The sequence below is a fragment of the Amblyomma mixtum genome, chromosome 10, assembly GCF_055824585.1.
Source record: "Amblyomma mixtum isolate Tamu chromosome 10, ASM5582458v1, whole genome shotgun sequence".
Lineage (NCBI taxonomy): Eukaryota > Metazoa > Arthropoda > Arachnida > Ixodida > Ixodidae > Amblyomma > Amblyomma mixtum.
In genome coordinates this window covers 21,368,330-21,383,411 of record NC_143021.1, presented here as the reverse complement: position 1 = coordinate 21,383,411, position 15,082 = coordinate 21,368,330, and the positions used below count along the sequence as shown (strand labels likewise).

Below are 15,082 nucleotides of genomic sequence, written 5' to 3'. Positions count from 1 at the left end.
GTGACCTTTTCAGTCACAATACCATCCATCGTACGACGCAACCATCATCGTTCTAACTGACAGGGGTACACTGTTCACCTCGGCTTTTCCGGAGGAGGTTATGCGCCTGAGCAGTACAAGTCGCCGCATAACAAATGCCTTCCAACCTCAAACGAACGGCCTCAGCGAACGGCTCATCGAGATGGTCGGCGACACGGTTTCCATGCATGTCGACGCGGACCAGACGAATCAGGACGCCATAATCCTTGCGTCACATTTGCCTGTAATACGGCTATACAGGGAACTATGCACTTCATTTCGTTTAGTGCACGGTCGCGAAGCCATGATCATGCTGGACGCAATGCAGCTTTCTGATAGTACTACCTCCCCTGTTATGAGTGCTGTCCAGATCGTTCGTCACGCCGAGGCCATCCGCCAACTCACTTGAAAATGCATCCGGCATATGCAAGCCCACGACGCTCGCAGCTATAATCTCCGCCAGAGAGATGTGCGTTACCAGCCAGGCGAACAAGTCTGGGTGTGGAGCCCAGCCCGCCGGCGGGGGCGCTCCGTTACTTTGGCACCTACGAGGTTCTCCGCCAACTCCGTGAGGTGAACTACGGCGTTTTCTTCCAACGAACAGTTCGGTCATCTAGACGGCTGACCTCCGAAGTCGCCGACGTCGCCAGGATGAAGCCGCACCACGCCCGCTAGCGCCTCATGCATGTCTACACCACACGCCGGACACATGCGACGTCCCTTCTCGTTCTCGTTGCAATTGCTGCCGCACCGAGGCGGCACCCTTCATAGAGGGGCAGTAACGCAACACCCATTAACCCCTCTAGTGGCGCCGTATCACGGCTAAACTGTACTGCCTGCCACTTGGCAAGCGTTGGGCATTCTAAGGGATAGATAGTTTGTCGTCTTTCTCGCTCGAGCCAACTGCTGCCTATCGCGTCTCAGCAGCGTCTTGCGCGCCTAAGTAAACTTGCCCTGCGTACGTCTAACCTTTTGTCGGTGACAATATGTATAGGATTATCTGAAGCGGTGGTGCTCGGCGTGCTATGTGCGTTACAATGTGCTTGATGACACCTTATGTTTCTTGCCATCACTGGAATTTTTTGTACCACCTGCGAGCGCGAATGGGACTTCTGATGTTTTCGCATTAAAAAACTTTCCCCTGACGCTTGCTTGCTGTGAATGGCTGTTGGCTTCCTTCATGTATTCATCTTAAAGGGGTCCCTCACTACCCTACAACGTTGTCTATAAAGAAACTTAAATAAAATCGATAAGTTGTGGGAGAGAGGCTGCCTACTTGGAACTTAGCAAGCGAATCTGTCATTCGACCGGAAGATCTTTCCCATCTTTATTTTACCACTACCACAACTCGAACTAAAAATGTTCAGGTGTATGGAATCGCAATACGTTACAAAGGGCGGCCTCGACAGTTTTCTGAATTAGCACCAGATATGGCGACCGCTATTTTAAGATAGCATCCGCCCCAAATAATATGGCCAATGAAAGAGGCTGTCATCATCTGTGAGCTATTTTAATTTATGTTCCTGATCAGTGAGGCAATATGGTTTAAGAAATGTAATTAAGAAATTAAATCAACCCAAAGCACGCACACAGGAAAACGGAGAAGGGGAAGATAGGTAAGATAGGAAATAGAATGCGAAGGCATTGGTGCCTTCTTCCCGCTCGTCGCCTTTCTTTGCTTAACTTTGCAATGTTTGCCTCTTTTTCTCTCTTTTGACTGTTTGCGTCCCTTTTTACTTCTTCCAATTTTGACGTCTACCATATCTTCACGTCCTCTTACTATATGCACGTATGACTATATGACCTTTTGGCCTGATTAATTTCTTTAGATCAATCAAACTTCAGATCAATCATACTATATGACCTTTTGGCCTGATTAATTTCTTCAGATCAATCAAACTTGGCGTACAACGTGATTTCATCATCCTCTGTCCCGTTGCTGCGTTTTGTCTCGCAATTTTGACGTCTGGCAGTGTTTTTATTCCTCGCACTATATCGACGTCCGATAATATTTTGACGTCTAAGGAAGATTTTCAGCTCTTATTAATTAACTAATTAATCCATATCGACCAAATCTTAACTTGCATCATCATCACATCATCCTCTATCAAAATTCTTTTTCGCTTAACTCTCACGCTAACAGAAATCGCTGCCGACACGTTTCGCGAACACGAAATCGTCGACATAGCCAAGTAATGCTTTCGCTATAATACAAAAAAAACAGCCTCTGTCCTATCTTACCGTTCTTCTCAGCTTTGCTGTGTGCGTCTTTTTGGCTGGTTGAATATATTGTTGCGGGAGTTCCGGAGTGACTACGTAGTGACCATCAGGTACAGGGGGAACAGATGAGAAAGAAATGTAAGTTGCGGCTTGAGGCGGTAGACGGACAAAGTCGACAGCACAAAGACGGTGTATAACTGGGGACGGCGACTCAGCAGAAAGAGGAAGGTCAAGCTGAACAACATTAGTGGCGCAGTCAATGAGGGCTGAATGCTCAGACAGGAAGTCGAGGCCAAGAATGACTTCATGAGGGCACTGGTCCAGAACAGAGAAGAGAACGGATGTATGGCGGCCGGATATGGTCACACGGGCTGTGCATAGTCCAACAACATGAGGCGTTCCGCCGTCGGCAACGCGGAGAACGGCTTTGGGTGCAGGGGTCAGTACTTTTCGAAGGCGGCGTCGTAGGGCTGAACTCATGACGGATACGTGCGCGCCTGTATCGATCAGGGCTCGCACAGGCACTCCATCGACATGAATGGCGAGCAAATTATGGTGTGCGCGAAGGGCTAATCGAGGATTTTGGGACTGGGGCTGTACTGCAGCATCACCTCCAGACACTGCAGCGTCTAGTTTTCCGCTTGCGAGCGTCCGTAGGGGCCAGGAGAGGAGCGACGGCGTTGGGGCGAACGAGACTGTCGACGCAGGGGGGACGGGGAGCGGCTGGAGCGGGGAATCTGGCCGTCGACTGAAGCACTGTGCTGGGCTGGAGGGGGCGTGTAGTGGCTGGGCTGTTCGTCGTCGCGGTGGGAGCTGAGAGGACGGTATGTGCTGCGACGGGACCAATAATTTCGACAGTGGCGGGAGATGTGGCCAATGCGGTGGCAATGGAAACAAATGGGCCTGTCGTCGGTTGTCCGCCAATCGTTAGGGTTTCGCCGACGTGGAGTGAAGTACGAAGGTCGTCCAGGAGCAATCGCAGTGATTTCGGGTGCTGGTGAAGACCGTACAGGGCTGACGGGCTGGAAACCAAGGTTTCCAAGCTCTTGGCGGACGACAGCCTGTACCAGAGAGATGGTAGGCAAGCGGTTGTCGCCATCATGTAGATGCAGGGGGGCAGGGGACATAGCTTCGAGCTCGCGTCTGATGATGCGGGTCACATTTTCTGGGGGCGCTGGAGTTTCCCGGTGTCGCAGGTCTTCACATGAAGAAGTCGCAGCCGTGTTGGGGAGGCGTGTGTACGGCTGGCTAATACGCCTGCTTTTGGCTTCCTCGAAGCGTCGACATTCCTTAATAATTCCGTCGACTGTAGTGCAGTTCTTGTATACGAGCAAGTTGAAGGCATCGTCGGCGATTCCCTTCAACACGTGGCCGACTTTGTCAGACTCGGGCATGTTGGCGTCAACTTTGTGACAGAGGGCCAGCACATCTTGAATGTACGACACATAGGACTCCGTAGATGTTTGAGCTCGGGAGGCGAGGTCCTTCTTAGCGGCAAGCGTTCGGCCGAGCGGCCGTCCAAACAATTCGCGGAGTTTCTCTTTGCACACGTCCCAGCTGGTCAGATGGTCTTCGTGCGTCTCATACCAGACCCGGGCAGTGTCTTTTAGATAGAATATTACATTTGCGAGCATGAGGGTCGGATCCCAGCGGTTGTAGGTACTCACTCGCTCGTACATGTTGATCCAGTCGTCGACGTCAGTGTTGTCGGTGCCAGAAAAGGTTCCAGGGTCACGAGGGGGAGAAAGAACGAGTGATGTCATGGCCGGGGCTGAGGTTTGCTGGGCGGCGTCTTGGGTCATGATGAGTGAAGGCAACTGGCGGCCGCTGCGGAGCTCCGTCGTCGGTAGACGTAGGGGAAAGCCGCACCTCCACCAAATATGTTGCGGGAAAGAATATATTTACAGATATTTACAAATAGACAAGAACAGCTGCGAGCGGCACTGAGAACACAGTCCGAACTTCGTTGTCCTCTTCTACTCTTCCCACTCGTGCCATCGCTCTTTGTCGTCGTCGTCTACCCGCATCAATATTAAAGCAACGCACCAAGGGCGCTATGCTGGAAGGCCCGAGTTTGCTGAAACTCGGAATCTTCCCGAGCTCTGGCGACGCCCTCCGATGAGTAAACTAATGGTAGCAGGACAAAATCCCACCCTCGTCACGCCTCAAACTTCATTGGGTTATCTGGATATATTCCGTGCTTTATCGTCACATCGGCGCCACCTCATCGGCTTCTTGGGCGGTCTACAAAGAACGGGTCACGTGAGACAACCGCCGGTGTACTTTTCATTTGTGTGTCGCTCCACCAAGTGCACTGCGTGTGCAATTAGACAAACGAGCTTTGTTGAATTTTATAATCCACTTAATACACCTTTAAAGCATTTTATATTGTGCAAGATTTGGATTTAAAGCGCTTTGCAGTGATTTATGCATTATTAAATTTTGCTTTGTACCGCGAGGGAACGCTACCAACGCCCGTCATCAGCTGACCGCCAATGGCGACGAGGTACAGTCTTTGTCAAAAGTTTAGAGCCCAGGGTGTTTGCTTCTAAGCCTTGTAGCGAGACTCCTGAAGCATTCGTGGCAGCCCTACCTATTTGAGAAGACAGGACCAGAAATCGTTTTACCTTCAGGAAATTTGGAGCGCTGGAGATGCAGTACGAACCACACAGTGTGGGTCAGAAGCCAACCCCCTGGGCTCCAAACATATGACAAAGGCTGTACATGTGCAACGCTGTGAAGGCTACGGAAGTAGTCCGCAAAAAAAAAAATAAATAAAGAGAGGTGTATCACTCCGCGCTGTTCTGTGGCCGTGTGGTTTAACGCGTCGCTCCGGAGAGTCGACAGGCAATGGGAGCGCGTGGGTTCAAATCCCGCATGGTGAAACTTTTTTATATCACATTTTTTTTTCATCGCAAGTTGAATTTCGCGTGAGTTGAATGAGAAAACTCGTTTTTTTTTCAGAATCGCTTGAATATTATGCCGTGTTTTGAAATGAACTGCATGCATCTGCTCATTACATGCATGCCGCGTTAATGTGAGCTGTCCCAAATTCGTTGTCAATGAGCTCGCACCGGCTTTTGGTCAGCAATGGCGGTTCCCGATTCTGCAGCATTGTGACTATACTTTTTAGATGCAAGTGAGAGGTTTGTGCGAAAGATGACATTCATTCGTCGGATTTAATTAATTAGCACAGTGGTGAATGCTCTGCAGTGGCCCGATTAACAAGTGGCCATCTGCAACTTTCGATTTCGCCGTTGCCGAGGAGCCCACTTTTATGCGTTGCATATTGCAATCGCTCAATTCAGCCCTTGGGCGCGGCCGGGCAGCCACCATTGACCTTGAGCGCTACCACGTGATGTGACGTCACAACAGCCAGAGGAAAAGCTGGGCCCCAACTCGTGCGGTCGCGCGCGGCCGCAGCCACCACCTGACTCCCGCTCTTCCCGCTAGGGGCGCTGCGCCGGCACGTGACCATCCGGATGTCGATGCAGGCACAGTCACTCTTTCTGAGGCCCTAGGGTTTAAAGATAACAATGGTCATGTAAATAAATCTGCAGTGGAAGTCAGCAAAAAGCGATTGGAGGATTGGTGGTTGAAAAGCAGAGATGTGGCATAAGGTTAGAATAGTAGGAAACCGTAGGCAAAGTTGATGGAGAATCTTAATGAGAATTGCCAACACAGTAAACAAAAAAAATAATAAATAAAGAAAAGCTGAGCATGGTGGCAATTGCCACCACCCCGTTTCAAAGGGGGCGCTCCTATCCATCCATCCATCCATCCATCATCGGTGATATCATCGGTGATAAAGCTTAGCATCAATGTGTCAAACACATCTGGGATCGACAAACGATCGCTGCTCCAGACCCAGTGCAATAAAGTGTTTGTAATTTCCAGCACGCAAGCACTGCGTACTTCACAACCGTAACACCTTTCTCTGTTATAAGTCCGATTCCATTATTACAAACAGGATCCCTCACCTGCCCGAAGGATATTAATGCGATGTCCCTGCGGTATACAACGGCGATCGACGTTAGTGACCAAATCAGTCCGCAAAACCTTGAAGTGCGCGACGTTAACAAATACTACGCAGATACGCGCGTCAACCCCGTTCACAGCTTTTAGTCATCGTCTGATGACATAGGATGAGCTGTGTCGCTGGGTAGCACGCTCTTCGCATCCGCAGTGCGCTAAAGAGGCGTCACACGCAACAGGCATACGTAATGAATCATTGAATACAGCCAAACAGCAATTTTTTTTTCTCACACCGCATCACAGCCGCTCGCACGGCCAATTTCTACCGCTGAGATTTGCCAAGAGCGTACTAAAAGCAATGGTTGGCCATAGCGGGGTGCGGCAGCGGCCGTAGCAGCGGAGAGCTCCACCTGAGGTCACTGCAGAGAGCAGCAGTGACGCGGGGGTGCAGTGAAGTTCAGTTTTTTGCTTTTGTTTATAATGCAAGCCAGAAGATGTATGACTGTTATATTTTGATATACGACACAATAAAATATATTATCGCAGTGGCCGAAAAATAAGACAGATTCAGCGTGTAGTAGTTGCCCAGTCTTTCCAATCGAAGGCAGCGCTACCGGCGGCGTGTCAGCGCAGGAGCTCTCTCGTTTTCGACACGGTGGGCTGCCGCTCTAGTTCGTATGCAAGCCACGCTGCAAGCAATGGCCTCACTATCGCCTCTAGCGGCAGAAAGTGTCAAAGCTTTGTTAATTTCCTAAAGCTATGCTTTTCAACAACGCTTCATTGGATTCAGATTTTAAAATACATTTGGAAATGAACAAAATGTTCACAATATTATATGTTGCCTTTTAACGTATTCGAGAGAAGAGAAAGGGTTGATACAAGAGTGCACCTAGTGCGCACTGTTCGCCTTCGGAAATGGAGAGACAGATAGAGCCTGAAAGAGAAGACACGCCTTCGACGCGCCCGAAAGGGCGTGTCAAACAGCTGGCGGCGAGTGTGCAGATAGATAGGAGAGAAGTCACGATTTCGCGATTGCTGATATGGCGCTGATAACTTCAGGTAGCGCTGCGGCCTGGTATTGCGCAGTGTATTGTGTTTGAAGTGTGAAACAGGCGCGCAAGGTGCGCTTGTATCGATTTTACGTGGCTTTATCTCTACATTTTATTGTCCGCTGCCTGCGCACGTTCCGCGCTATCTTCGTTCACTGACTGCCGTCATCGCAAACTCGGGTGAAACTCGGGCGAGCGCCAAACTCGGGCCTTCCGGCATAGCGCCCCAACTAGCCCAACAATGGGTTTTACTGAAGAAAAATAATACGCCCAATCCAGGAGGCTTTTATAGTTTGCGCACTATTTTCAATCCAGGCCGATGGTCGCAGTGGCAAAAGTGGCTAATGAAGAAAATGTGCTGCGTTTTTTTATTGCGCTCCTTTGTGCGGTGCTTGCTACTTATGGCTGCCTTATTGCGGAAGATGAGCAAACACTGCACACTTAGTGCTACAGGGCTGTGTTATGTCCAAGATGTATTACTCTACGTTTAACACAGCCACAGAACAGAGAGGTATTGGAATGCGCTTTCTCGTGCACGCATCGAAGATATAAATTATGTTATTTATGCCAAGTATGCCTATGTTTACATCAATTATAAGCAGCGATATATTCGAGTCATTAAGTGCAGTCGCGCAAGGGTCAAATAGACGTCGCTCAATGCTCCCTACACAAGTCTTTGCTGTCGTCCTCCTTAGCTTCCTGAACGAACGATATTACCAGTCTGTTCATCTCATTTTTGGTCGACCTATATTATATATCTTTATTTCCATATGCACTACATCTCTCCGAAAGAACGCCAGTAAGGCCAAATGCAGATCGCATTTGCTGTCCACACTAAAGGGCTTCTCCAAATGGTCCCCATATTACCCGACAATCATTCAAGCTCTTCACGTAAACGACACATTTGTGCCGCGATTTAGAATTTATTTCACAAATTGTGGATACTGCTCCGCACCGCAGGCGTGTTCCGCACAGCAGAAGCGTCACCGTGGCCATCTGTGTCGTCACGATGTTGACCCTCTGCTTCCTCTTCTACCTCTGGGGAACCGTCTGTGAGTACATCTTCGACACAGCCTGTGGCGATCCACGCCGGGAAGGAGAAAATAGAGGCCTGCTTTCTTTCTATTTCTCTACAAACCCCTCAGATGATGAAGAAAGGGTCTCGCCAAGATGCTTCCCCCGAATAAATTCATTTTCCCCTTGGCGTTTCATGTGCTGCCGTTGGAGATCCGACAGCTCCTCTTAATCTGGAGTTAATTGCCTGCTTTAAATGAGAATTAATATTTCAAGAAGGCACCCGCCGAAGCTCTAACACGGTAGCGCAATTAACTTCTCTAAAATCACCGAAACCGGGGTGTTCGCATTGTCATTTATATTTCTTCTGTGTGAACTAATTTGCCCGTCTTAGTTTCCAAATAAAATGCAGACACCCGGTTCCACACTGGCCATAACTGAAAAGCCCGCACCAAGTCTAGAGGCTACTCCTCATAGACACAGGTTTTTGCAGCATTTCTTCACTTAATGGAAATCGTGAAGACATTTGCTAAAACTTTGAACAGTGCGCCCATGACCGAAGAATGCAATGCGGAGGTTTCCGGAGGCACATATTAATAGGTACACCGAATTCAGGCGGTTGCTGCTCGTCAAGCGAAGATGATCCGAGGAAAAGTCTCGCTAACGCGAAGAGGTGAACTAAAATGCCACGCCCTCAAATGTGGCTTCACTAGAGTGTTTAAAGAGAAAGGATTCATCCATTTTTCCGATACATTCTTTGCTGCTAGGCAAAGGCAGTATTCTAGGGCGTACTTTATAAGGGCTCTTTTCGCGTTGAATGTGTTTGCCCTTGTGCCCCTGTTAAGCCCTGCCTTTTATAATAAAGATGTAATAAGGGAGTATTTACTCATTGACATCCACCCGAAAGCTGAGAAAGCTGTACAGCTTTCTTTTGTAGCCGTATGTTGTAACGATTACTTTGCTCGTATAGGAATGGCAGCCACCGTTTGCGACATTACGGGGTTGACAGTTAGCCAGAATCTTGTACGCCTTCTCTATTATAAGTTAAATGTTTAGGGGAATCCCCCAAGGTGGAGGAGTTTTGTAATAAGGGAGTATTTACTCATTGACATTGACATCCACCCGAGTGCAGCCATACGGCTACAAAAGAAAGCTGTACAGCTTTCTCAGCTTTCGGGTGGATGTCAATGAGTAAATACTCCCTTATTACAAAACTCCTCCACCTTGGGGGATTCCCCTAAACATTTAACTTATAATAGAGAAGGCGTACAAGATTCTGGCTAACTGTCAACCCCGTAATGTCGCAAACGGTGGCTGCCATTCCTATACGAGCAAAGTAATCGTTACAACATCAAGGCCTCTGGCACATGAAGCGAAGATGAGCTGTGTACGAGAAACAGGTTCGTGCGCTCACTACGAATGATTCATGTCTGAACTTTTTTTGAAGATAATTTGCAATTTGGGCTGCTTAATCTATGTGTTATACATTACTGTGAAAAGCTTCTCATAAAATAATGCTGGAAATAACTGTTCTCATTTTAAGATGCCTTCCAATTTTTGCAGTCTCCGCCGAGGCGCTGAAGCAAACCACGACGTCGTCGACAGGTAAGATTGCTTCCAACCTGTGACAGATGCTCTTGATGAGGCTATGCAGGACTAAAGTTCGATTTTCCGATGGATATCTTTTCATATTTTTTAAACGAGTGCAGTTCGCCACGGCAATTTTTGCTGATATTAGTTTCGGAACTCCGCTTCACAAAGTGACCACTCCTTGTAGCCACTTTCTGAGTTTTTACAGATCGTGCCGCCATTTGTAAGCAGAAAATAAAAGCTGTGTCTATAACTCGCAACTCTCTACTGAGAAGCGTCTTTTTTCTTATTTTTACTCTTATTTTATCCGTCCGACTGTTAGATCTATGAATTTGTCTTAATCCATGAAATTTACTACTAATTTTCTTGCCAGGCGTTTGTACTTTTGTCAACAATTTTGGAGTTCCCAACTTCAAGACAGTTTACATTATTGACCGCGAGTGGCACAGCAATGCGTGAACACCTGAATTTTGACCACCTCATATTCTCATTTTTTGCCACATGGACCTTATGGGAAGTTTCGCAACTGGTAATAGCAAAGAGCTCTGCTTTACAAAGCTTATTTCCCATGCCACTAATGCAATGGTCGCGAAAGTGCTCTGTTGCCAGCAGCAGCGCTGAAGAAATCTTCAGGGGTAAAATTAAAAACTCACCATTTTTGCGCGGCGCTAGCATTAAGAAGCCCAAGCAAGGCACCAACGCCAAAGAACGAAAACTTCGTGCAAAACCATCCCATGAAATTCGCAGCACATAGGTCGTCAAACAAAATTCAGGGGGCACTTTGTTGACCTAAAGGGCGGTGAGGCGAAAGCCGTAAGCGCGGTGTTGCTGCCTGTGCCACTGATGCGTTGTTAAGATGTGGCTTCGCCTCTAAGAGTGAAACGCGACAGCGTCTTACAACGCTGCCAGGCAATCCATAGAACGCCATCGCCCGTTAGGTTCTACGCATTGCTCGTCGGTAAATTGGTTTTTGAGGAAAGGAAATGTATCAGTCTCTCATATCTCGGTGGACCTCGCCGTAAGGGAAGGGAGGAAGGTGGGAGTGAACGAAGACGACGTATTTACTAGGCGTGCCTTTGCTCATTCCAATCCATCGAGCTGGCATGGCGGAGTGGTTGTGTGCTCGTCTCGCACTCCGGACACCGGGCTTCGATTCCTGAACTCGACCAATTTCCCACTCGGTTTTATTTAATTATCTGGTCTGACTAGAAAGGTTAATTAGGCTACTTGGTCATTTAAACAATTAACTAACCTCAGTCCCACTTGAAGCATCACTATACTATGCCTTTATTTGGTTGCATGGTTACTAGCCAAAGTACAATTGGCCCGTTTGAAATTCGCGCACTGTGACGTCACGACCGTTTCGACCAATTGAAAAGCGTGACATTTCTGTCGACAACTTCTGCTTACAACGATGAGGCATTAAAGGCTTCTGCATTAAAAATCTCTGCCTCTCCCGTAACCGAGGGTAGAGTAAACATGAAATGTTTACGGGCATAACACGAAGCGCACGCGGACACGACGAGACGCAGGCCTGCGTTCGAAACTGTCTAAAGTGCGTAGAGCCGAAATCGTTTTCCGCACCACTTTGACTATGTGACACTGGCGACGTCCCCACTGGTTTACGTCACACATAATTGATGACGAAGTAATGGCAAATTACTAATTAGTGATTATTTACTAATTAATGAATAAATACTAATTAACTGCTAATTAATGACGCTTAAGCTTTGCCTTTAGGAGTGGAACGCGACAGCGTGTTGTAGCGCTGCCAGGCAGTCCACGGAACGCCACCACCCGTTCGGCGCGATGCCTTGCCCTTTGAACGCAGCGCTTTTTGAGGAAAGGAAATGGCGCAGTAATTCTCTGTCATCTCGGTGGACACCCGAACCGCACCATACAGGTAGGGAGGAACGCCAAGACCCATTCGGCGCGAAGCTACCGCCGCTTGTATGCCGGTCCTGTGGCAGGGCTTAGAGAGTCTCGTTAAATCTCGTACGGTGTCCGGATGAGTGCAATTCAGTGCCCGGATGTTGGCTCTCGGTCTCGGCGTGACGTCACCGCACTGCCGACAACGGGAGCTAAAAGCATTTCATGTTTAATAGCTAAGTATACAACCCCCAAGTGGAAGGAGGAGGGCACAAAGCTTTTATTAAAGAAATATTCAATACCTCTACCAATATTTGATATGTTCAGCTGTATTGCTTTTAGGAACCTGCAGACTGCCCGTCAGTTTGATCCAGCGATTCAAAAATTAATCCGCCACCGTGGTGACTGAGAGGATATAGAGCACGACTCCTAACCCAAAATGCGCGGGCTCGATCCCGGACAGGGCGGTCGAATTTCGCTTGAGGCGGAATACTATAGGCCCGTGTACTTTGCAGTATCAGTGCACGCTGAAGAACCCCAGGTGGTGGAAATTACCCGGAGCCCTCCACTACGGCGTCCCTCATAGCCTGAGTTGCTTTTGGACGTTAAACGCCATAAAACCAGAAATTAATTCGGTAACTGCTGCCATGGAAAGGCAAAATTTATAGTGTGCTCTACTTTTAGCAGGGCCCGTGGCTTTCTCTCCCCCACAGCAACTTCCAAGACGGCTCCATTTCCAGCTAATTCTGGTCGAAGTTAAGAACAGATATTTCTTAGAATGACTCAGTCCTTTCATTGCGGTACGTAAAGAAGGCACAATTCATCAACGTACTGTGAAGGACAAAATTGTCCAGGACACGTCATCGAGAACTGAAGCTGACAGCTCTCTGATAAGCCGCTGGCTGACGACGACACTTGTTGAGGTGAAAGTCGGACTTGAGCGCCTTGACATATGTTAGTGATAGCAGGTGATCGCTAAAAAACAAGCATGGCAGCTATTAGGCAAAATCACTTGTCGCGTTTCCTGGAGAACTTTGAACCCTATAATACATAGTAGTGACCACATCAGGTGTTTTTTTTCTTTTCCTATCGAACTGTGCCCGATGCATATTCGTGCCATAGTACAGTTGTGCTCTATTTTACTAATCCAACAGTAATAAAGGTCACATTGACCGGAAAAACCGGGGTTGGCGCGACTGGAAAACCCTAATTGGTCGAGAGGGCAGTGACGTAGATATGCAGTTTCTGCTGAAAACAAAGAAATCATATGGTCAAGCGAAATTGAATCGCTGCCCCTTGAGTCAGGAACCCAGGAGGCTACCCCTACACATGCTCAGGAATCTGCTGACACTGAAAATAATGAATTCTTTTCCTCATAAGGCACACAGTAGGGTCACTCTTGGTCATTATGGTCACTCATAAGCATCGCCAAATGATACGGACAGTTATGGGGAGTAAGGAAGTGCGTGATCGCGAAAGTGTGCCATCCTAGGGACCCTTCAACGCTGCCGCGTCATGCTCATGAGGTGAACTTAAGTGGCCCCCAAGTTTGTTTTTGTAGCTCTCATAAGATTCCGATATAACTCCTAAAGCCTGAGTTTTTCCCTATTTGTCTCTAGTTTTCGGCTGAGACTAGTAATGGACAATTCTGCTAAAGAAACATGGTAAACTGTATTTAACAACCAGACTTGGGAATTAGATCACGAATCGTCTTTCATGAACTTAACGGTGATTTTTTTCGATCGCAACTGCCCAGTTGACTAGGATGTCACCGAAATGTATCGTCCGCTGAGAACAATACAAATTTGCAACTTCATATCAGAAGTAGGGGCAGGAGTCAGCAATGGAACAATATCCTATCGGCTGTCGTAGACAGCGTCACCAACTTCATATTACTGAATTACGGCCAATAAGTCGCTATAGTGCCCGGCAGTTTGTTATCCTCCCCCACAAAGCCTTTTAAATCAACAAGAAGCAGTATACTGGCGGCAACTGCAAACGGGAACCTTTGCGAGCTTACATATACTAAGCAAAATGTACCCGGATCAGTACAGGGACATATGCCCATGGTGTGGGGCCAAACCCATCCTATATCATATCACGTGGGAATGCAAAAGAAACGAGGCTTTCCATAGAATACAAAATGCGAGTGTGGAACAGTGGGAGAGTTTGCTCTCCAGCGGCAACCCGGTTCTCCAGAGAGAACTGGTCATCCATTCCCAGCGAGCAGCCAAGCTCAGCGGTGCCCTGGAATAGGGGCGCCGACCTCTGTCGACCGTAATAACTTGTAAAATAGAGCAAATAAAGTTTATCCTATCCTATCCTATCCTATCCTATCCTATCCTATCCTATCCTATCCTATCCTATCCTATCCTATCCTATCCTATCCTATCCTATCCTATCCTATCCTACATGATTGGAAGATCATTCTCTTTCTTACCAAACAAATTTTGGACAAAAGCATTTTTCATTGGCAAAAATTTATGAACAGAATGTCTTCATAACTTGTAGGACTTCACGATAGTAATCAATATAACCGCAGATCTCCTGTAAGCAGGCTTTTATTTTTTGCTATTAAAGTTTTTTTTCTCTCATCTCCATTGATTTTCTATGGCAGTCTTAACTGCTCGAAGGGATCCATAGAAAAGCTTCAAAGAAATATTGTCACGTTGTAGTGACGGCAGTCCAGCGGTCAGGAAGACACCAGAAAGACTTGCAAACGAAGCTTTTTATTTGGGCTGACTTGCGCCCGCAAAATAACTGAATCACTCGGTGGCGGCGTAAGCAACAAGCGTGCTTGTCAATCGTCGAACTACGAATGCCCGCTGCTCACGGCATCGTTCAATTTAAAGTCGGCAAGGAAACTTCGAGATAACAGGTCGAGATCATCTAGAGTAATCTGGAAACACGTAGATGCAGCTGTTCATGGCTGCGAACATTCGAGATTAGACCGGTCGCTTCTCGCGTCAAGAACAAAAATGATAACACCACTTTCCTGCGGCCTTGCGCGAACGAACGGACACTACAATGATACGTGGCATTACCCCCCTCCCAAAGAAGCATCGTCTCGATGCTTTAAAATGAAAATCAACGCGGAGAATGCTTCGAGAACTTAGAGTCCTTTAGCGTTCCTAATAAGGTGTAAGAGCAGCGGTAAAAGCTTCAAGTCTGGCCGTGTCGTCGTAGTCGTCGTCGTCGGTGTTGTAGTTTTTGTCGTATTTGTCGTCGTAGTCGTAGTTGTCGTCGTCGTCGTAGGGATCGTCGTCGTCGTAGGGATCGTCGTCATCGTAGGGGTCGTCGTCGTCGTAGGGGTCGTCGTCGTCGTAGGGGTCGTCGTCGTCGTGGTG

General features: G+C 47.8%; 1 protein-coding gene across 1 annotated transcript in view; it reads left to right on the top strand.

Annotated features, from left to right (window-relative positions):
* Positions 1-15,082, top strand: part of LOC149325319 (uncharacterized) — a 139,933-nt gene that overhangs the window by 6,516 nt on the left and 118,335 nt on the right. The window contains exons 2-3 of the mRNA XM_089564232.1: positions 8,223-8,314; positions 9,840-9,881. Of these exons, the coding sequence (XP_089420358.1) occupies positions 8,223-8,314; positions 9,840-9,881 (134 nt within the window). The remainder of the gene's footprint in view (positions 1-8,222; positions 8,315-9,839; positions 9,882-15,082) is intronic.